At 41.4% G+C, this 23,448-nt stretch overlaps 1 protein-coding gene across 3 annotated transcripts in view; it reads left to right on the top strand.

The window, feature by feature from the left end:
- c17h8orf34 (chromosome 17 C8orf34 homolog) overlaps nt 1–23,448 on the top strand; it is a 52,213-nt gene that overhangs the window by 21,305 nt on the left and 7,460 nt on the right. For all 3 annotated transcript variants that reach the window (XR_002202712.2, XM_020087382.2, XM_069513066.1), the window contains exons 8-11: nt 9,684–9,819; nt 13,236–13,321; nt 13,430–13,503; nt 19,832–19,958. Coding sequence is in view for 2 of the 3 variants with exons in the window: in XM_020087382.2 (XP_019942941.1) it covers nt 9,684–9,819; nt 13,236–13,321; nt 13,430–13,503; nt 19,832–19,958 (423 nt within the window). In the remaining variant the exon portion in view is untranslated. The remainder of the gene's footprint in view (nt 1–9,683; nt 9,820–13,235; nt 13,322–13,429; nt 13,504–19,831; nt 19,959–23,448) is intronic.

Raw genomic sequence — 23,448 nt, forward strand, 5'->3', positions numbered from 1 at the left:
TTGTGTATATATACTTATTAGGACATTGCGTTATATTCCTAACCTTAACTACAATTCACATTTTACCCATAAACTTACCATAGTTACTACTTGTACAACCCTTAACCTTAACTTAAACTTAACCTTAAAACATGTATTTATCTTAGAATTGATGACTCTCATCCCAAAGGATCATATGTTCTCTCCAGATAGACATCAGTAGTTTCTCCGTGTACTTGCAGTATTATCAGACGAGCGTAGCTGTGTTCATCACACCTGCTAATTGGCTGTGAGCCTCCTTGTTGTGTTGATTACCGCTCAGACACAAAGCTCCCCATGATACATAAACGAGAGCAGTTGTTTTTAAGGCAGAAATGAACCAGTCCCATGGTGTTGATGTGATCAGTCATGTTTACGTGTCCAAACCTGCTCAAACAATGAATGTTACAGTGCCAAATATCCACTGGGAGGCAGGAAAGGAGCTTTGAGTTTGTGCCTCTGCATAACAACTACGACTTCTGTGGGACAATAAGACATGTGGTAAAAGCAGGCTTAGAAGATGCAAAGAAAGTTAGCAAATAATCCCCATTTCCATATTGAGCAGAGGGGTTTTCCACACTGAGTGTCTTTTTGCCAGCACCTGGATAAGGAGCTTATGAAAGTATAATAAGATTTTCTTGGAATGGATTACAATAGCGCTAGCCAGGGCTTTACAGATTGAATACAATTATAAAAACCAAAGACACGGCTTAAGGTTGATTTGTTTTGTTCGGATTCTTCCAAAAAGAGAAAATAAAATCAGCTTAGAGGTTAAGTCTTATTGATTCTTTAACTGCACTGGGGGATGGCACTGTGTTTTCCCAGTTGTTTTCATTAGTCCTGCGCTTAATATTTACCACAGCCGAAACCAAACTGAAAACGAATATGACTCACACGTTCTTGTAAAACCATGGAAAATTACCAGATTTGAGCTTTTGCTAGGCGGTGGAGACCACAATTTTATACTGATCTGAAATAAGAAACAAGCTGAGTTCAGTGTGTGGGGAGAAACACCCTGTTTTTGGCCTCGCACAGTTATTTTATGGTAAGTTAATGAGATGAGTTAGCCAGTTCCCCCTCTGTAAACTCACTGTTCTCATCTTGTTTGATGGAAGTATTCCATTTCAGGGATATACCCTCTGAATTCTCAAGATCTACTTTTAAGTATAAAATCAGTGTTACACACTTTTTAAAGTACAAGTTGTACATTGACTCCTGGAGAAACACAAAATTAACTTTCTCACAAAATCAACTTTTTAAAAGTACGAAAAATAAAATCATGCTAACACTGAGCTTTCGTCCTTTTCTACTAAAAGGGCACCTCAAGCAATTACTATGAATTATGGGACCCTGTTGGAGGGTTACGTCCGAACCCATTTCACATGCACACATTTCCATCGTAGCAGTGTAGGGTAACAGAGCGTGTCTCAGGACAAAACATCCACAGTGCACGCCAGTCACAGACCCTTTTGAGTTTGTCAGCCCACTCTGGCATGATTCCTGAAACTGGAGAGGAGGACATGAGAGTAGATTTACACACTCTCACTGATTCACAGTGACAGTGAAGATTTGGTGGGGACAGGATGAGGGTATGATGAAGTTCTGTCTGATCTTTGATACACACAGAATAAAGCGGTGTCTGGTGGATGAGGAACAATGCCTGTGTGTGGCTGATTTTGTTTGAGGACATTATATCTTCTTTCATCCGGCGCTGCCTGAGGCACAATACAAAGGCAGTTTTAGAGTAAAGTGAAGAAAGTTTTTTTTGGTTTTTTTTCCCATCTTAACTTTCTGAAGTATCCTGAAATTCAACTAAGTATAAAAACATTAAAGGCTTTAGCCCTTTAACATATAGAAGGCTGAGCATTTACTTAGTCCATCTTCTTGTGCAGCTTGGGCCTCAGTTTTCTGTCTGAGTGAAAAGTAACCGAGCCTGACTGGAATAAAAAGTATATTTTTGTGTCCAAACCTTATTACAGGCACATGAAGTATAAAACAAATAAGTGGCCCAGTCAACGTGATCTGAACCCAACCTTAATCAATTAAAAATGTTTGACTGAACCAGCCCGACCCATCCCGACGGGTCTGACGTACTCTGGTCAAGTATCCACGCTTTTGTCCAACTATCTAACATTCTGTGGTTCAGGGCAAAGCTGTTGTTATTGACCTCATTGCAGATAGGAAAGACAAATATATTTATCTGAATATTGATAATTCTTGCCATATATTAGACATCTTGCGCGAGAAAAATCTAATGGGAACCAGAATGGCACTCAGTAGACAGCATACCGCTGCCAAGGCCCAGCAGTTTCCTTAAATGCAATCAAGCAGCTCCAAATTACACACACATGATTATCAGTCCCCTATAGGTTCGTTTTTAGATCCATGAATCATTTCCTGGGAAATAAGGGAAATGTTGATAAATGCTGCAATGTTAAAGAATGTGGGAACATTTTTTACTGGATCTGCACCAAAATTGAATATCCATCCATTTGTTTTTGCATAATCCTTCAAACTAACAAACAAACCAACCAACAAACAGGACAGGGGCTAAAACATAACCTCCTTGGAGGAGATAATTATGTGTTTAAAAACTTTTCATATGTCATTGTAAGTGGAGTACTTGAGTAATACCACTTGCTGTGGTAATGTAACCGACTGTAACTGTAACAACATCCCTGCATGTGTCTGATTGTTGTGTTAACCTGGCTGACCTCTGCCCTGGGCCAAAATTCACATTACCCGTGCTGGCAGTCAAGGCATGAACTTCCTGACGCCAGCAGCAGCAGCAACATCAAAAACACACACAGACACACTCCCGTCACCCCTATCGCTCCCTTCATCCTCGTCCAACCAACCAAAGACACAACAGTTGCCCTGTGAACAACGTAAACCAACATTATAGCTGTGAGGTGGATAAGAACATAGCCTGGACGCCAACGGTGTGGGTTGCCTCAGCATTACATTTTTCACTTGAAGTACAGGCTTGAAAGGGCTGGGCTCACCTCTGAAGGTTTCGCCGGCCTGATGGTGAAAAGAACGTCTCCAGTAAAAGTCTTAACTGCGCCCAATTTGACGCCTGTAAAAGTCTCCGCGGTGCAGATGGATACGTTAATCGAGACGCAAATTGCTGTGCTATTACGGTGGTATTACTGGAAGCAATTACCAATAGGCAAGTAGACTGCTGTGATCATACCATAAATCTAGCAGTAGTCATTATCCGGAGCAAGGCCTAATACCAGCCAGCGTACGAATCTCTGGTGTGCGTAAGAGCCTTAGATGACCTGAGCAGATTATCTTAATGGAAGAGAGCCGAATGGACACAGTGATGCTGTATTGTGTCTACTGCAGTCAGACAGAAGCTAAGATAGTAGATGGACACAAGGATGATGGCTGCAGAAAGCGTTATCTAGAATTACATATACGGGTCACGTCTTCATTTGTGTTTATTATAGTTGACTAAAAACCCCGACCCTGCAGTGCTGTGGGCAGATTTATCTAAAGAAGTAAAAGAGTGAAATTTGTTGCTCTGGCTCCCGTCTGCTTTGAGATTAAGATTTAAGAGACAAGTAGGCAGGTGATGTCATCACACAAAATTTGTGAGTGAGTGAGTGTGGTTGTGTTTCTCTGAGTGATTGCAAATGTCAAGCTGCAGCTCTGTTTGTGTGGGTACTGCTGTATCTATGCGTTTATCAGAAACAAACAGGGAAACAAAAGAAAGAGCTCACTGCAGTTCATTTCCTGCATAACACCACCTACAGTACATTATCCCATAACTCATAATAACTTATATTTGTCTTTTTAATAGCCATTCCTCTACAAAATTTTTCTGTTTGATGGATCACTTGATTCTTTTGAGATTCATACTGTTTTTCATCATAGATGGCAGCTTTTAACTTGGCAGATGGTTGTTCTTTAAAACATATATTTATGACGTACCTCATTTCAAAAAAATACTCGAGGGACTAAAAGTTTGAAGTTCATTTTGAAACTTCCAAAGAAAAGTTCAATGCCAGTCATTGTAATGCATCGATACATACATCTCTGCTGTGTCTACAGTGACGTCCTCATCTCTGCAATATTTGCGGTTAGAAAGTGAGTTAAAAGGAGGTTAGCACCAAGGTCTGTGATAAGACTTTCCACAGGCGTCAGAGCTGTGATGTTACGCTGCTCATGTGTGTCCCCATCTGATTCTGATCAGGCTTTTTACTGCCGCACTCAGAGTTGCGGTGACTTGGAGCCTACCAGGCATATTTTTAGGCCAGGAGAGGGAGGAGGCGCTGGGTAGAGCTGCGCCATTGAAAGCCGAGACATAATTATGAAATGTAAGTTGGAATATTGTTTTTATTACAAAGCCAAACAAATGCGTCTCTGCCGCAGCTCACATCAAAGTTGTCTGTGCGACGACTAACCGCCAAGTGGAGGCTTTGTGCTTTGGGGCTTTAATGAAACACAAATGCTGCTCGTATGTGTGAGGGCAGCAAAAGTGTGAGGTCTGCAAGTGTCACTGTGCGTGTTGGGTATGTGCTGCACGGCTTTTTATCTTTATGTCTGAGTATGTTCCTCACACATGTGGCGCTCTGTGTGTGTGAATGTACATCGCAAGGAGCAAGCATCCATCACTTACAGACTATTAATTAGGGCCCAGTGTTATGTGGTGAGATGTCGCCGCTGCTCATGAAAGAATGGAAAATTCACTCAGATGAGAAATAATAACTCACGGCGCTCGAGTGAAATGCTTTGGATCTGGATGATGAAGTGTGTACGTGCGGGCCTCCCCTCTCCACGTGTGGGGTTGTGTGTCAGGTGATTCCACCCCAATGCGTCTGTCAACGCAACATCCGAGAAGGTGTATATTAAGTTATGTGTGGAGCCTGTGCGCTAATTATGACTTCAGCTCTTTCTCTATAGTCCCATGAAGTGCAACAAAGAGCCAGTCAGTCTGTCGCTATCTAAACAACATTAAATTACATGGAAACTTGGAGAGAGGAGCACACAAACACTATCTGTGCACTCCGCTCCTTCCTGGCTTTACTGTGAGTGAGTGATTGCGGCACGGAATTCCTCATCGTTCAGGCCTTTTGTTGGGATTGCATCGCTCGAATAGTTTCCATCGCCCGCCCCAACCCCCCCTTCCCCCAGCGAAGCCCCATTTTTATTTATCTGCCATGTCTCATCGTTAGACAGGGGGAGCACGCATGGCTGCCCCGGTGCCCAGGGAGTGGAAATGTGACGGGCTGACAAACGGGCGAGTGTGGACAGACGTTTGTTGTGTCTAGACGGAGGCCTGCGCGGCTGTCATGGTCTCAGGGTAAACTGGTCTCACGGGAGGCGCGCAGTAAACTTATCGTGGTGGTATTGTGTGGGAGGCATGCTGGGCTCCATTGTGAACCTGGGGGGTGTGCATTCAGTCATACGTGTTGGACTCAGGAGACACAGAAGAAAAGAACACTTAGAGGTATCAGATTTTCTGTGTGTTCAGTCAGTGTATGTGAGCACATGAATTTGCACATGAGAAAAGCAGCTAGGTGTATTTAGTTTTCATAAGTCTTGGTTACATAGTGTGTAATACTTGATTCAACATTATTTCAACTAGTGCAGTGCCCGTTCTAAACCTGTCTGCTAGGAATGGGCTGTTTGTTTGGCCTGTGGTGATGCTGGTTGCAGCTTTTCTTTCTGAAACTATAAAAGTCACCTGCAGTAATTGAGCCTCAGGAAGTAAAGACCGCAGGACTCAGTCCACAGAACCCTGGAGCCGCACCACTGCTGCTGCACAAAGAGCTTTTCACCTGTTTATTCAGAGTTCACACAGTCCCAGACTGGAAAATCAGTTGTCGTACCCATCTTTGTGAAAACATGTTGTTGATGAGTCCTGTATGTCTCAGCGCTGGTCGCCTGTTTATTCATGATGAATGTACCTTGTGTTCAAATCACTCAAAGTTTGACACTGCACTTTCTTGGGCCCTTAAGTGTGAAGCAGTTAAGATGAATGTTTCCCGGGATACGTAAGTCACATACAGAAAGACAAAAGAAGTCTGGAATTAGTAGATAGGTGATAAAATGTATAATTGGTGTTAACTAAATGCAATTATATGAGACTTAGACATCTGAAAGGTTCTTGCTAGGCCATTTTAAGTAAAGTATTTTGACATACAAACCAAAAGGAAAATCTTACAGCTGTATCTGTTTGTTTAAGAACACAGACATGTTATTTTTCTGTTGTCTCATTCAGGCCTCTAGTTGTCAGGATAAAGTGAGAGAATCGGAATAGTTACTTTATGTTCAGTCATACACATGCAAACTCAGGCTCACTGTGAGTTACTCTTCCCTTTCTGCTTACGTCTGGGACTGTTAAAATAATCTGAAAATAATGTTCTCCCTTGTGGAACAATTTTCTGTTCAGCACCAAGTGTTGCGACTCCTTCCTAAGTGATTCAAAGTCTGCTACATTTCATTCAGTCACACACTAATCTGTTTTCTGAGAAGGATGCACTCCAGACAACAGCCTTTGTTTACCTCTGTGACCTTTTAAGTGTCTGAGATGAGCTTTTTCTTCCCTCAGACACTGAGGTCTTTCTCTCCATTATAGCGTCATTTTCTCTTGACCAGAAGGAAGCTAGGTTAAAAGACAAAGTGGGAGTTGAGGTGACGAGCAGCTGTGCACACTGAGGTCATACTCTCTGTCAGCGTCAGAGCTGCTCACTGTTATTCTTATGGTGTCTCATGAACGCTGCAGCCTCACCAGTGAACGTTTCCAAATGTCAAGCCCATGATTTGTATCCTGGTCTGTGACCCAAAGAAAATCTGGTATGTCACATTCATCAGTCGCCAGAAGAAGAGGAAATGGTTAAAAAGGGTCCAAGTGGGAATGGATAGAGGAGAAATGAGGAAAAGTTGAAGGCCGAAACTTCAGCGGTTCCCATGACCAGCAAATTGCCCAGATCGCTGGTGGCTCTCTGTCCCCACCCCTCCAACACATACTGTGATGAATGGGACATTTAATATTGGCCTGCTTAAGGGTATTACTGGAATGTATCTGTCCCTCTTGAAACACTGGAACAATCTCATTCTCAGACAGTCTGGACACGAATTGGTGTCACTATTCAAATGTAAAAAGATCTAGCATATTGAATATATCGATTTGATTTAGAGATTTTACATCTGCAGATTTTTCATACTTTGACAGCTGTACAAAACTACTTCATTCAAAGTGGTTCGTGGCCTCTACTCCCATCATTTGTAGAAAACGAATGCTCTTCTTCCCACAATCCAGAGATGAAGCTAAAATATCCTGGATCATACGCTGCCATCTAGTCCATCTAGAGTCTCCACTATCATCGAGCTTCCTTAGAGAGATGTGCTTGACTAATCACAAGTCACTCTTAGCTGTCAAGTGACATATACTGCAGCTAGCCACAAGGGGGACACTGAGATACTTTTCGCATGAGGAGCTGACACATAATTCATCTTTGTATACAGGCTATGATTTTAGCACATTATCATGCTAACATCTGATGATTAGCCCCTTAAGGAAAGCTGAGGCTGATGGGAATGTCATTAGTTTTGTAAGGTGCTCGGTCATAAATTCAAAATATGACCTGCTAGAGTTTGCGTAAGAGGATCAACAAAGTTTTTACAATGCATCAATTTACAAACAATTGGAATAACCGACCTGAAGACATGTAAGAAAACAGACTACAATGCATCCATTCTTCTTGTCTCAAAAAAAAAAAAACGTCAGTAAGGATCAAGACTCTGCGCAGGACGGAGTGACAGATAAATGTTGAAGTGCTGCATTTAGCCGTCTTGTCAGAATGATTTCCTCACACCTAAAGGAGACAAGAGACGGGTGAGTTTTTTCTGGCTCTGCACCACACTGATGGATGTAGGGAGAGAGTTCTCATGAGCAAGTGTCATCCAATATAATCCAGGTGATTAGTCATGCATTCTCGTCTTTCAAGGTGTGAGGCCCTTTTTGTTTTCTCCCCCAAACCTGGGCTCAGGTAACGTGATCCTAAAGTGAAAAGTATCAATGTTGGTTTCATATAACCACGTGCGCACATACGTAGAAAGACAGGCACGTACTGTATGTGCAGGAGCAGAAACAATGATAGCAAGAGGTCAGAATATGCTGCATGTCCTGCAGGCGACCCACCTCACTGGCAAAGCTCCAGAATTCTTCTGGTCTGGTGGGAAGCACAGGGAAGAAAATATTGTTATGGTGACTATTCGAAATGTTCTGTGTGATTAAACATGTGTTGAAAAAGCTCGACTTAACCAGGGAAGACTCATCTTTTCATTGTCAATACAAAGAACTGGCCGCACTATGTTTTATCTCTTGAGGATGCATTCAAAACCAAAATGGTCTGGCTGATTCAGACTCCACTCTTTGATCGTCTGGAATATTTAACCGTTGTTTTGCTGCAGAAAACACTGACTTCATAACCTTCTGATTCACTGCTCCTCATTCATAAATCTTGTTACCTCCGCCTGTTTTTATTGCTATTTGTCTGCCTGTCAGCAGGATTACGCAAAAATGACTTGTAGGATGGGTGAGGGATGAGCCAAGGAAGAAAGCTTTAACTTCTTTGAGCAGGATTCAAATAGGGGGTGAATCCAGGAATCTATTTTCACTTTAACTCTTTACCATTGTGAGAGGATGTTTTTTGACATATTTTTGTGAATTTGTTAAGAAATGATGCAGACATTGTTTTTATGTAAAACAAATTCAATGATGAAATTTGATGCGGATCTGAATAACGATCCAGATTTTGTGAATCAAAATTTGTATTTTTATGAGGTGATCTTTGTTCAGCCTTGACAGAGGTATGTGCTCTCAGAATACCCTTCTAATTATTTGCATGAATATTTTTATGCTTTTGTGCATATTCTGTGAGAAACATTTGGTTTGAGTCCCGGCCGACTGGAGAATTTTTATTTTTCATTCCCCTACCCTCTCCCCATTTCCTGTCTTTCCTTCACTGCAGCTATTAAATAAAAGCATATGTAAAAATACAGCTTATTTACCTTGTGCATGGGGAAGAAGTTGATAAAAGACCTGTGCACCTGTCAACTGTGTGTTCGTGTGTAAAAGCAGGTTTCCAGATCTCTGTAAGTCAGTTAGGATGAACAATATTTGCGTGTCTGATACATATGGACTTCTTTAGAGTCTGAGGGAAGACTCTCACTGTGTGTGTGCTCTCGAGGACACAGGGGGAGATCAGAAGAAACCCAGCTTTCCAGATCTCCGTCTCTGCCTCTTTTCCTGCTTATTTTTCTCATCCACTTTCTGTTCTCCATCTACGTCACCCTCAGCTTGTTAACGTGCCCTTCCTGTTTCTGTGCTGCCACGATGTGCTGCTGTCATCGACTCCCTGCAACAAAGAGTTTTGAGACGATTAACTTCCAAATCTGTGTTTTGGTGGATGTATGTATACATGTGAGGGATCCAGCAGCATCGTTGAGCTGAGTGTTTATTTACCGCGACGTGCTTGTTTGCTCCTCTTGCCTCTAAGCAGACTGTCATCACTGGGCATCATATTGACATAAGGGAGAGACCAAAGTATGATTAATGACTTGTCTTTTCTCTGTCATGTTTTCTCTTCCTTTTCCCCTTGGTTTCCTTTTTTCCCTCCTTGCGTCTCTTTGGCTCGCTCCCCCCTCAGAGGACCTGGATGACCTGCGGATGGAGGGCGTAACGGGCTTGGCTCCATCCGGCAGTAAATTCAGCCAGGGACGCAGCTCCTATCAGCCTGAACCGCAGGCCAAAGTTACACTCAACATTTGCTCTAGGTGTGCCAGGTAAATGTTTTGAACTTCTCTTGGCGACTGAATGTGGGTTTTTATTCAGACAAACAAATAAATAAAGCTCAGAGAAAAATTGTACTCACCAAAGACTCAGTACAAGTATAGAGTTATATCTGTCAAGCAAATTTAGATATAAATAGATATAAACTTTATTTATCATTCGAGGGAAATCAAATAAAAAAAATAAATAGAAAAAGTGCTATTTAAAATAAAGCAATGAATTCTAGCTGCATTGAAGTTTCAAAGCTTCCCTTTCCTTCTAACAACCAACCTCATTCTTATCCAGGGTCATGACACCTCTCTCACCCTTCACTCCCCCTCTCCCTCTCTTTGCATTTGTATCCGAGATACCTCGACATCCAAAACAGAGAATAATATCATATCTGAAGACTATCTGGTGTTGCTTGTTTTCACAAATCCGCTCTTGCGTGGATAATCATCTCCATTGTCACCTTTTCTCACTCTATCACTGTTTTCCTCTTCTGACACATTTCCTGTCCTCCTCCTCAGTCCACAGCATCCGTGTAGCGCTCCCATCTCTGTGTGTTGGGTGTGATACCACACAGGCAGGTGTGGGCAGGACTCTTCGCTGATGCCAGTCACAGATAACCGGGTATCTCCGTTTGAGACGCCAGGCACAAATCTGCCTGCACAGCCTCCTCTGTTTGGGCTTTGGAATTTGTCTGTTTCCTTCTCTCCTTTCATTCACACTGCTTATCAGTTTCGTTCCATGCGTAGGCTGTGAGATGTTGTCAGAGATCCTGCAGGAGGATGACTCCTATCGCTGAATTTCTTGCTCGCAGTTTAGCGAATGGATGTTTTTAAGCAAATAGTTTATACGTCTGGGTTATCGCTGAGTTCTCTGGATGGATCAGTGCGAAGCAAAGCAGCATCTGTATTTGGAGTCCTTCTTGGCTCTCGTGCCGGGTGCTTTTTTTTTTTTTCCCGACTAAAATGTCAGACATCTGTTCTCCTTCTCGGTCTTCCTCTCTCCTTCTGGTTCAAGCCAAATTCTTGCTTCGTCCTCTTTAACCTGACCACCAAATCCTTCCCAAGCTTTTCTGGCGAAGGAGTCTTGGTCTTTCGTAGTCATTTTTTTGGTGTAAGGGTCATAAACAGATCAGTAAGCTGGAAAAGTGTTGCACGAATGGTATGCCTTTTGTGCTTTTGTGGAGGCGAAGAATTTTGAAATCAGGGCAGGAGTTCTCAACACACACGCATGCATGTTCTTTCACGCATGCACAGTGTGGTGGAAAGAAGACAGTGTGGGCAGGGAGACGTTTGAGGAGAAGGCCTACCAGAGACTTCATGTACATTAACACTGTCTTGATGGGATTTTCCAGAAACACCTTTCAAACATGGCTCAATGTGGAGCCGTCCTTCAAACATGCTCCTCACAGGACAAACATGTGGGACAGTTAATGATCCTGTGCTTCACACAAGTGAACAATGCTACTGTGGAGATGTGACCTTACACACAGGATACAATTTTAAACTTCAACTAATGTTAAAAGTTAATTTGGTTTCAAATGCAGGGGTTTGAGTGGTTTCTCTTCGATGCATAACTTTGACAAAGATCGTGCTTGGACAGGAATTCTCCAGATACCCTCCACGCCTCCAGCAAACTCATTATAATTTGGCTCCTCCGGTGAAGTCTGTTGTGTTCGAATCCACTCCCAGTGCAGACAAAAGCCAGATATCAGCGAGTGTCAGTGTGTTTTTTTTAAAGGTGAAAGAGACTTTGGACTTCACTGACACAGAGATATTGCTCAGACAAAACAGTTTTGTGAAAACAATGTTTTGACACAAATTACTTTAGCGTATATTTTCATTTATTTAGCTATACGTGTTTGTGTATGGTTTTACGACCATTTTCTTTTTGAACTTGTTGACCCTTTATTCAAACTCAGCCCAACCTTCTTTGTCACCTCTCTCAGCCTTTGCCCTTTTGCTTCCCTTCTGTCCAGACACTGTCCACACCACCGACAGTCCAGTCTGCCTGTGTGGCTCCTAACTAGCAGTGGCAGGTCAGGAAACACGCTGCTTCCTCTGGCTCTCAACTGGTTGGTTGAAGTGTAAAGTGCCATGTGGCCTGTCTGTTGTGGCCATGTCTCTGTCTCTGGGGTTATAGCTGTGGTCACACCGGCATTTCATCCACCTCCTTCATGCACTCGATCGGTTATTTTAATGGCTGCGTGCCTGTGCCACAAAACCCTCCTGTGAGCAAACACATCCCAGATCTCGGGCATGGTCCGCAGTTGGAGGAGCAGTCTTAAGGAATCTCCACAAACCTCTTTCAGGGCTTGTAGTTCTCATTAAATGAATTGCTTTCATATCAGGAATGTGCTGCGGAGATGGTAGTCAGGACATGAGCTATGATCAGGATGGTAATGCCTGATAGTCATCTTGGGTAGCGTTTAATGGTCTTATAAAGACGATTAAAGAGCAGGAAAGACGAGGAAAGGGATGTGTAAAGAAGAAAAGAAATAAAAGACACTGTGTTCTGCTTTTAACTTGGTAGAGTTAAAAACCAAGAGGCCCTGCAGCTGTGACGGAATGTAGCGGCTCTGTAAAAGCACGTGGATTGCTTTCCTTTGTCTTCACCGAATGTCTGCGCTGATGACATGGAAATAACATGCAGCGAAAGAATTTGGAACTAAATTACTGTGTAATTACAGTTAATATGTGGTATGATTTACAGTCGTTAAAATATGCTTTAGAAAAATAAATGCTAGTTTAATTCCATACTGTTGATAAAAGAGTGTGAATTACTTTGCCGTGGGGGCAACATTTTTATCTTCCCGCTGAAATTGCATTTCAATCACTGTTTGTCTTTCATCCACTGTATTCTTTTCCTGTCTACGGGAAACCCAAATCTTTTAGTACCTAAAGGAGGCGGCCAAATCTCTCAGACCAGCTTCCATTTCAGTCCAAACAGATATCTCCAAAAAATGCTTGGAACACATTATAAAAAAGAACAGTAAGTGAATGATTTAAAGAGAATCTATGGGCCAATTTTTTCAGTTTTGCTTTTTCAGCAAGTAGAGGGAAGTTGCGTCTGACAGATGTGAGCTGTGCAGAGTTTTATGTCTGTAAGTGCATTAATATGGTTTCATGTAAAGGAAAGTGCCGACGCAGCGATGAAAAAAAATGACCCCCATGTTCCGTCTTTCTTGGTACTGTCCCAGATCTTGCAATAGAAGAGATTAACTCCCTAAACACTTCCTCTTTGTCTCATCACCTCAGACCGATAGCGATGTGCTTGTCTTTTTGTAATCTGCTGTTCAGTCTCCAAACATTGGTTGCAGTGTTGTGGCTAAAAAAAATGCAGATTTGAGAGCTGATTTGAATGCACCCTGTGGCCCATGTGTACACTTGTGTATATAGTATGTGTTACGTGTTGTTTCTAGGTTGCAAGGGGACAGTCTATCAGATAGCAGATCTGAAGAGGAGCACAGGACTTGCATATCTGAACAAGCTGTACCTGATATCTCCTGTAAGTTGCATAACAGTTCAAATTCAAAGTAGTTTTTTTTAATGTTTGTGGTCTCATGCCTCTGTTCTGTCCGTCTTTTTTCTTGTTTATGTGCGTTTTCTGGAGCAGCTCCATTGCCCGGTCTGGACACGGTGGCGGGACGGTTGCAGGAATGCGAGGCCTCGTCTCAAGTATCAGGCTCTGTAAGTGTCCTCCCTACATCCATCACCAAACAATTAAGATCACTATACAGCCATCACTTACCACGTCACCCTCTCCTCCACAGCCTCTATTGTTTGAGAGGGAGCGAAAACCACCTCAAGCTTCTCGTTAATAGGACAAAACTGATCCGTCTTTACGTGGCCATTTCAGCTTTCGGGCATTTCAGCTTACACAACACTTGGTAGCTCTGAACAATTGATACCCCAATTAGAAATCTCCCTATATCACTTTGCATACCTCTGAGGGCACTCGTGTGGAGTCTGAAAGGAATAAATGAAAAGAATATCTCGTGACACAATGACAATCGAGGCTGATTTAGAAGTTTTGTACAATAGAGCAAAATATTTGTGGGTTATAGGAGAACGCACAGTTTTGTTTGATAGGTGGCCTTGCGTGATAACCTCACATGCTTGAGGGAAGAAATCCATAGAGACCTTAATGTGGCACACACCAGACTCAGACACAGACAAACACTCACATGCTGTTAATAAAGCGGTCAGCTAAGACGCCTGTACCTTTGTATAATTATCCCCACCAAAAAAAAAAGAGCCAATCATTTTTTTTCATTTTTTATAATTGCCCAATCTAAGTGTTAGACAGAGCTTTTTACAGCATTTTAAAAAGAAAGAAAGGGGTTTGGAGCCGAGGCATTGCACCGTGTGTGGAGCAGATGCAGAGAGACTCCAGACTAACTGGGAGCAGATTTTCACAGACTGACGGACTTGTTGAATCAAAGCCTGTCGTAGACGAAATGCAGCCAAGACTCCATCCAGAAATTAGAGAAACTGTGCACCTCCTAACTTCAAATCACATATTTTTTTGATAAATGCAGATGAAAATGGTTTATGTGAAAAGCCTTGGTATAACAAAATCCAGCAAACTAATTGAGTTTTTAACAGTTCTCTCTGTTTACAGCTAACCTTCACATCTATGTGGAGCATCTATTTAAGCTGTTATACCAGCGTACGAACCACTTCATCTCTGCCCTTACACTACATCTCCATACGTTAAGCCCTGGCTGGCACACTTAAGAACAAAGTACTAATATGTCCCATATGAAAACCCCAAGTGCAAACGTCTCCTGTCACCTTACTGTAGCTAATCTGCTTGTTTTGTCTTTACTTGCTGAGCTTGGGCGCTCTTTGAAAAGAAAATGCAATTTGTAGTAGCTTGTTAGTTTAATGGCTCCTTCGGGGGCTTGTGGGTCACAAGGAAAAAAACGCAACGTTTGAAGTTGTACAGTCCGAAATAAAGCTGTTGCAGATTGTTTTCTTTTTTAAAATTAACTAAATATATCTCTGGCTGCTATTTGTGTATAGATAACCTATATTTAAAATGAGAAACTTTTCCTTGCATTGCTAGAAAATTGCCCAATTATTCCCTCACTTGTTCGAGAAGAATACGTGCAACAAGTTTTAGGTTAAAAAGTTTTATTATTTTTTAGTATTTTATTATTAGACCATTTCATCATGTGCGGCTGAAGTATGGCCCAGGTTTGGGCTGTAAAAGTTTGGTGTTGTTGGAAAGTAAACACTGTTAATGGTTATCATTATTAGTTCGACAGGCCCCCTGCCTCTGGCAGCTCCTTCAGGTGATAATTGCCTCATAAAGACAAATACTTTCCTAAAGCAATCACTGAAGCAAATTCCCTGAGAAATTCTCTGTCACTTTCCTTTGTAAGTGTTAAGTGATCAAATTTAGTCTTTATGGGTGTTGCCATCATAAACTCTGCCCCGTGAAACTTTGTTTGTATGGTAGAAATACATGTAAGATAATTAGCGTGATGCAATGCCATGTGTATGATATAAGACAGAGCCATTGTGGTGGTTTATTTTTGTTTCCAGGGGCAATTTGGCAGAGTATGAACCGATACACTGTACAGCTTTTTATATTTGGCAACATGCTGCTCCCCACACCTCCAAAGTCATGCATGCATGGTTATCCTCTTAACAGATCTCTGTGATTTAAAGTATAGGTAGCTATACTGCAGTTTTCTCTGCAAAGCTTATAGTTTTTTTAGGGTTTATAAATTTTCCATATTTCTGGATTTGTTTAAGTAACCCTCTGTGTGCTGTGGTTTTAATTAGGGTCAATAAACAATGAGCAATCTAATTGATAGTAAACTAGTTTTGTGAAGGCTGAATTGTTGCATAAATGAGTTTTACCACAATTCAAATCAGCACGTTTTATTTTGGGGTTGGTAAATTTTGTGTGATCCAAAGCAAACATTCTCTCTACTAGTGGCTCTGCAATTAGTCCATACACCATACTGTATACAAAGATGAATGATGCTTCAACTACATAGTTGCAAGGTTTTTAGTTAGCAACCGATTATAAAACATGATTGTTGATGAAGAGTCTTTGAGCTGCTATTCGACTCAAATTGATCAATATGATTTCCTTTAATTTGCCATTTCCCTAGTTTCACCCCTATCACTTTCTTTTTGGAACAACCGCTCAACAACTTTCTCTGTTCTTCTTAAATGATTGAGTTGAGGCATCTCTAAAATGCCTGAATATAACACCAACTGTGTTATTGTCAGTATCCTGTTTGCTTTCGCCTGTGGTTTGGCCGACACAGTGGTTGGATCCATGGGCTGTTGAGCTCTGTACAAAGTTCATAAAATCCATTAGGTGTTTCGGCTGTCAGCCAAAACAACAGGAACTCATTAAAACTTGAGTGTTACCCCTCAAGTCCCCTAGTTACTATTGCAAGTGAGAAGAAATGGTTATTCAGAAAATACAGTATCTTGCAGTTGAGTTGAATGAATCTATCTGAGAATTTTAATTTAAAATGTAGATTTTGAAATGTCTCAGTTGTTTTTAGCCTTCACTCTTTTGTTTGTGAACTATTTGAGTAAATACATAATGCGTGTGAACATGTTTCAAACAAGAAATTAAACTGTTGATAGTGTCTCATGGTCATGTGCAGAAGATTTCCTCACATGTTCTGAGGTAATTTGTAACATCAAAGACTGTTTGGTATTTTTACAATACTCAATGTTCTATCTCACACATGTGCACATCAAATCCATATGCCAGCAAGATCCCTTCTGCCAGGATTGTCTCTCTTCTCACTCGGTTATGAACTCATCCTACACCTGATTAGAAACTTACTGTTCTGTTGTTCTTCTTTGCTCGTGATGTTTACATTTTGGACATTTTAGATCTGGGAGTGTAAACTATGCAATCTGACTTTCCTAAGGTAAAGCTTCAGCCCTCCCGATTTCTTAAAAATGCAGTTACACTTGTAAATCTAATTCTGTTACAGTCCTCCTCTTTGCTTAGGAATGCAATACGTTGGATAGGTTACCTTTTCTAATCCAGAAGTTTTTGATAAGATTGTTGCTGCAACCGTGATCCTGTAGGGACATAAAAAGGTTCATGGTGAAGCTGTGTGTGTGTGTGTGTGTGTATTAGTCCCTTTGCTATCCTGGCCTGACCACAACAAGAGAGAGTCCATCAATCGAGCTTTGCGAAGCCAGTAAACCCCCAACCCAGCCCGTCCATGTTTGAGGTCTGTGACTGCATGCACACATCCTCAACCGTTCGTGTTGTGTGGAAGGCCATGTTGGACCAAACCCCAGATTGTGGTGATTATTACTGGTGACCACACACGTATAGCTGCACACATGCAGGCTATAAAATATTTAACTCTAGACTTCCATCCTCGCTCTTTCTGTCCTGTTTGCTCTCAACATGGAATCAATTTTGTGCGAAACAAGATCCATGTTTGTTAGTTGGGCAGAAGCATCACCAGAGGCTTTTTCCCCATTCTCTCTTTTAGCTCTTTTAGCTTTGTCATACTGGCAGGAAGATAATACAACTTGGGTTTTCCGCCGCTGACATTAATACATTCAAGTCATTGCAAAATCACTGGCTCTCTTTATTTTGGAGAGTAAAAGGCAATCACTCTCGTCTCTTTGTCTGTGCAGATTACAGAATGCAAACATTGAAATAAAGGTTTAGTGCTCATGTCATATGTTGTTTCAGATAGCTGCTTTAAATTGTGGTGAAGGGAAATCACTTTTCATCACGTCATTGTATCTCGTCAGCGTCTAATCAAATCCATTTTCACATGAGCCTTTTTTTTTTCTTGCCCCCATCTACCGCATAGAGCCTATGATTATACCACCATGGTAGGTTGCACATGTTGACATCTTCCAGGTGACTTTGTAAATACGTATGACTTCACCAAACACCAGACTTCTCACCGAACAAGTCACATTTTGGTCGTAATGTCGATGTTTATTTATTGATGTTATCTGGGGAAGTGAATTGCAAGCAGACCTGGTGTATCCTGTTTGTTTACCCAGCTACGAGCGCTGTACAGTACCACCTGCGGTCTCCAGGATATATGGTCTGGATTACTTTCCCTTAGTGGACAGAGGAGCTTGAGGGCAGAAGCAATGCAAATACTAAACAGTGGATGTTGCTGATAAGGGTAAATCCAAATACACCATAGGGTTGGGACAAAATATGGACACAGCAATATATCATCATCCAGACACCAGTGTGGTGTGTTTGTTAAAGACTAAAGAGACACTAAGGTATGACTTAATGTACTTTTTTGTACATTGTTTGATTTCAGTTTGTGTCAAACTCATATTCTGCACTTTACCTCATGGGGGTATTTTTTATTTAATAGTTGGACAGAGATCACGATGTATCATTCTATGACTGTCTTGCAATATATCGATTATCACCCCCACCCAATACACTGACTGGTCTTAAGAAGTACGACTGGGATTTGATTTTAACGCATCACAATAAAGTGGCTATATATAATAAAATCACTCATAAAGCAACACTTTATCCATGTTTGCTTGCTGTATAAACCTAAAATGACTTTTATTATTCAAATGCATCTTGGGAAATTTGAATCTGTTGGTGGCCTTGTTTGCCAGTGCTGAGAAGTCCCAGAGTTGGAAGAGGACAAGATGAAGTCATGCTATTGGATTAGGGGATACCACCAAAGAGAGAGAAATAAAGTTGGGGAGGGGCTTTAGTTGTAATGTTCAACCCGCCATGCTGCTTTATGAGGGCTGTAATTAAGGACTGGCTTGCGGTGGTGTGGTTCTGCCGCCACAGAACGCCTCATGTATCTGACAGACACAAAGTTCAATGCAGTAGACCCTGGGAATCAACTTCTGCCATTTATCAGAGGATAGTTGCTTCACTCGTTTTCCCCTCCTCTTTGGAAAGATTTACAAAGTCCATGTCGAATTCCGAAAATCATAAACTGAGTTGCCTGTTGTATCCCAGGTTTGTCTTTAAATATTTTTGGAAGACTGCAGTGTATGTATATCACCGATCTCCCACAGCCTTCCTCCGTGTCAGCACTTTGTCAGGTCCACTCTCTCATTAATCGCTTTGCACATCAAATGATGTAAGTGCTGGCATCAGAAGTATCATAACTTATCTAGTGTAAACCAAACTTACAGGAGGTGGAGTTGAGTCTGACAGATTTTATTTCTCACCTGTGCCTGGAGCTCATGTGCTCTCGACCCATTGGCTTAACAGATCATCTGCCCACTTGTATCCCATCACGGGAATAAATAGGAGGATTAAACATGCTGCCAACTCAGGACTTGGCAAACCCTGGGCTAACGGGTCCTCTTCCAAATCATACACATGGTCAGGAAGAGCTAGAAGCGAAACAGGCCAAAGCAGCCACTGATAATGATCCTATCTGCCTTTTTTAGAATTTCTTTAACTAGTGCAGAGCTCATTCTAATCCTGCCCGTCTGGAATGGGTTGTTTGTTTGCCTGTGGTGAAGCTGGTTGCTGTTTTCTTTCTGAAACTATATAAGTGACCTGCAGTAATTGAGCTGTGGTTGCAGGACTCAGTCCACTGAACACTGAAGCTGCACCTCCACTGCTGCACAAAGAGCTGTTCACCTGGTGACTCAAAGTTCAGTGAAGCTGATGAGATGAAATCCAGAAATGCGTTCCACACACAGACAGTCTGAGATTTCTGCGATCCAAAACAAATGATTTATTGTAACCACTAGATTCCATAACTACTGCTGCCTCTACCAACAGACAAGTGTGCATACAAGCTCCTATAGATATACTTAAAGTGATGTAAAAGTTTCCTGAACCACTACTGAAAGTCTCATGTCCCACATTCACTTGTTGTGGTTTCTAGTGTTTTTCTAAAGCCCATAAAAATCATAATTGCCTCTTTTTTCCAGGAGATATGGCTCAGATATTTCCAACAAGAGCTGAAAATTGTATTACGAGTTAATTGAAGGGTCTCTCCTCTAATGTGACTTTCTCCCTCTTCTTTGTGCCTTTGCTAACTAGCGTCAGGCTGTCTGGGAGGCTGATCTGAAGGCTGTGAGAGGTGGGACCTCTGTCGGGCAGACGGGCCTGCTACTGGGCGACTCCCTCTTTTCTAAGGAGCTGGAGAACATGGGCAAACAGCTCGCTGGTACGCAGCTATGTGTACATGTGTGTGTTTTATGTGTGTGTCTGTGGTCTGCCTTCAGTGCCTGTGTGAGTTTGTGTCTGTATTAGTGGCTTTAATGATGAGTTATAAGGGTATGTCAAGTCAGATACACAGGAATGCACACACACACTTTGAACTTCAGACTTATGGAATAGAAAGTACTCATGAGGAGTGGGATGGGGGGGCTTCAGTTTAATTAAAAAGTGATTTCCCCACTAAATGTGTCAAGACTAAATTGGAAAACTGATTCAGATAACTTAATTTCCACATTCCAGAATTTCATCACAGCTGCAGCTTTGTCACGTTTACGTCACGCCCAGCTGAGTCATTTGGAAGTGATCGAAGCCCGAGACTGATTTCAACTGACACAGTGAAGTTTGTGTAGCATTATGGAAATCATTGTTCTTAATGAAGCTCGAGTCTCATCTTTGATATATGTGACGTCTGGGTGACTCACACGCTGCTTTTGTTGTCAGAATGATCAAATATATATTTGCTTGTGAATCAGATGAAAGAACTGGAATGGAGGCCAGAGGGAGCGACGCCATTCACCATCGTATGTCATCCTATTGTTTGTTAATGCGTGTCCTCCCACGCTGTTTGACAGTGTCACTGTGTGTTAAAGACCTCGTATGTGTCCTCACACACCAGACTCATTTGAAGCATATTCGACTCGCTTGGTGAAGTGATTACAGTCGGTGGTCCCAGCTGCAGTGAACTTCTCAGCTCATCAGGACTGAATAAACTGGTGCTTAGGAGGCACTAAAACTATTTATGTTAATAACAACCTAACAATCCCCCCCAGAGGTCCTCAAATGGCACTGATTGTTTTACACTGAGTTACTGAATATTCAGGCTGCGTGCTCCCACCAGGCAACAAGCTAATTCAACTCTGTCAAGCCTTTTATTAGCTGCTCAAACTTTCCATGTTTGGAGCCAGAGTCTCACTTTTCATCTTGCATCATGAGCCCAATAATGTGCTTGTGCAATCGCCCTTAATCTCCCTTTAGTGATGCATTGAATCTAATTATACTTTTTAAATAATATAAATATACACAGCACTGCTAAGTTCACTTGTTATTAAAGAGTAATAAAGATAACATTTGTTACAATTCTTCATTGAAAAGTTTAAAAACGTGTTCTCACATTATCCAAAATATTTATTTGAATCTTTAACCCCAATTTTTTTCAAGGTATTTAATTGATTTAGTTAACTGGGTCATATCCACTTCACCCGCCTCTGCTATAACTTCTAAAGCAAATGACGTATTCAGAAGGAAATCCACACAGTTGCAGTTTTTTTCTTCCGTGGTTTGTATCGTAACAGATCACGATTATTAATCACTGTTTGTTGCATTAAGTCTAATTAAAATATGATTAATAGAACCTGAGATAGATTTTCACCGGCAATGGTGCTGAATTCAATAACTCGTCATCAGTCTTTTCTGATTGTTTTGACTGAGTATCCTGTCGGCCAAAGTTACATATTCTACATTTAAGCGCAGTTTAATCCAAGTTTCAATGAAAGGTGGGTTTATTTTAAAAATGTATGTCATTGCTCGTACAATACAATGGCTTTGTAAATATGCCAAATACAAAAACGTGTTATCCTGCTCAATGCATCAGTGATGAATAAAGAAAACAAGCGTTCATTGCCAGCTTTCGAATTTTTGGCAATTTTCAAAGCTACAGATATATTTTTGGCCTTGACTCAAAAAGTATTAAGTTCATTCCCCAGTCTTAGTTACACCATATTAAAAATGTGCACTTCTGCCCATTTTTCTTCTAATCCAAAGACAATGGCTGCTTTTATAATGTTTTCAGGCAAGCCGTATATTGAATCATCATAAGCCTGAAAATGAAACCCAGAGAAATGATATGAGAAGGAAACTAGTAAAGTTAACACAAGTTCTGAATGTTTGTATAGCGTGCTGTGGCCCTGTACGCTCTTACCATGTGCAACTGCTGTTTGATCAAAGAGTTAAATAGATTAGATCTGTTTCCATTTCTCCTTGTCTCCTTCTCTCTGTCTCATTTTCTCCCCGCTTCTTTTTTTTGTCCTCGTCTTATTACTGAATGATTGGATCAAAATTTATCAAAAGATTTCTACCATATGGATTTTGATGGTCCCTCTTTGATGTGTAGGAGCTGTCATTATACATCAGCGTCTGCGAGACGACTTGTAATATTTCTGTATCAAACACAGTCAACTGCACAGAATTTCAAAATAAGGCTGCTCGATATTGGTCACTCCTCGATGCCAGGAAGTCGAGGAAAGCTCTCGGTTTACAAAAAAATCACGAGTGGAGCTGCCATTTATGGGAAGCCGACAGATTCTCGACATGTAGTGTTTATCATTCTAACGGTAAATAACTTGAGATTAAAATGTCAACTTTATGGGGGCAGATTACTTATGAACATGTCCTGTTTACAATATAATAATAACACCAGTCACAGTGGGAAGGGTGTGTGTGGTTAAGCGTTTAAACTGAGAAATTATTGAAGTACTTAGCCCTTATGTAGCAGGGCTTATGGTCATGATATAGCTTTTTATCAACCTAATAACAAAGTGGGTTTGTTGTTTCTACCATAATGTCTTCTGCAGTCCTGTCACCTCCATGCGCTGATGTCATGACATGCCCTGTGCACCCCAGAGAGTTCATTTTCTGTACTCAGACAGAGCAAGGCCAACGTGTGACCTAAACCTCTGTTATTATCCAGAGAAGTAACATGTGTACAATGTACGAGGGTTAAAGCAACACAGACACATGCAGGTTATTGAACACATAGGCTCTGCAGTGTGCTGTATGTGCTCTGCAGTGTATCTCACTGTAAAGGTCACCCTGCCTATAACGAGAGATGATTGAGCACAGAAACAGCAATCTAATTATGCACGTCAGAGAATTAAATGTATTTGATCCCCAAAGGATGCTATACAAAATAGTCTGGAATAGATTTCAAACCAGTAATGTCCCAAAGCTGCATTTAGAGTAGCACTGGTCTGCATACTGAGTGGATATTTGTCAGTGAACTGGAGCATGTGTTTCATTTTTGCGTGGAAAATTGTTGTTTGTATCGCAGGTAAGCACCGCTTGTACAAAAACAAGGGAAGTCAAGGTTTGTGAAACACTTGTCACGCTTCCTTTTGTTGTTTATTTAACGTCACGTAAATACAATATTCCAGAAATACTTGCTGCTGATGAGTCACTCCCAAAATGATCCCCCTCAAATGATAACTCCCAGACTGGTGTGTTGAACCTCGATTGCCAAGAACTGTAACGAAAAGCAGAAAACATGGAAAAAATTACCCAGATGTTGATCGCAGGAGTTGGCAGCGTCACTTCTTTTGCAAACAGAAATGTTTTTGAGACTACCAGTGAGGCAAACAAATGTGTTTTTGTCAGGAACAGGGAACAAAACTATTACCAGGATGTGCTTACTGTATATCAACTTGGAACCTTTTCTGACGCAG

Source organism: Paralichthys olivaceus, chromosome 17 (genome assembly GCF_024713975.1).
Source record: "Paralichthys olivaceus isolate ysfri-2021 chromosome 17, ASM2471397v2, whole genome shotgun sequence".
In the NCBI taxonomy this organism is placed as follows: Eukaryota; Metazoa; Chordata; class Actinopteri; order Pleuronectiformes; family Paralichthyidae; genus Paralichthys; species Paralichthys olivaceus.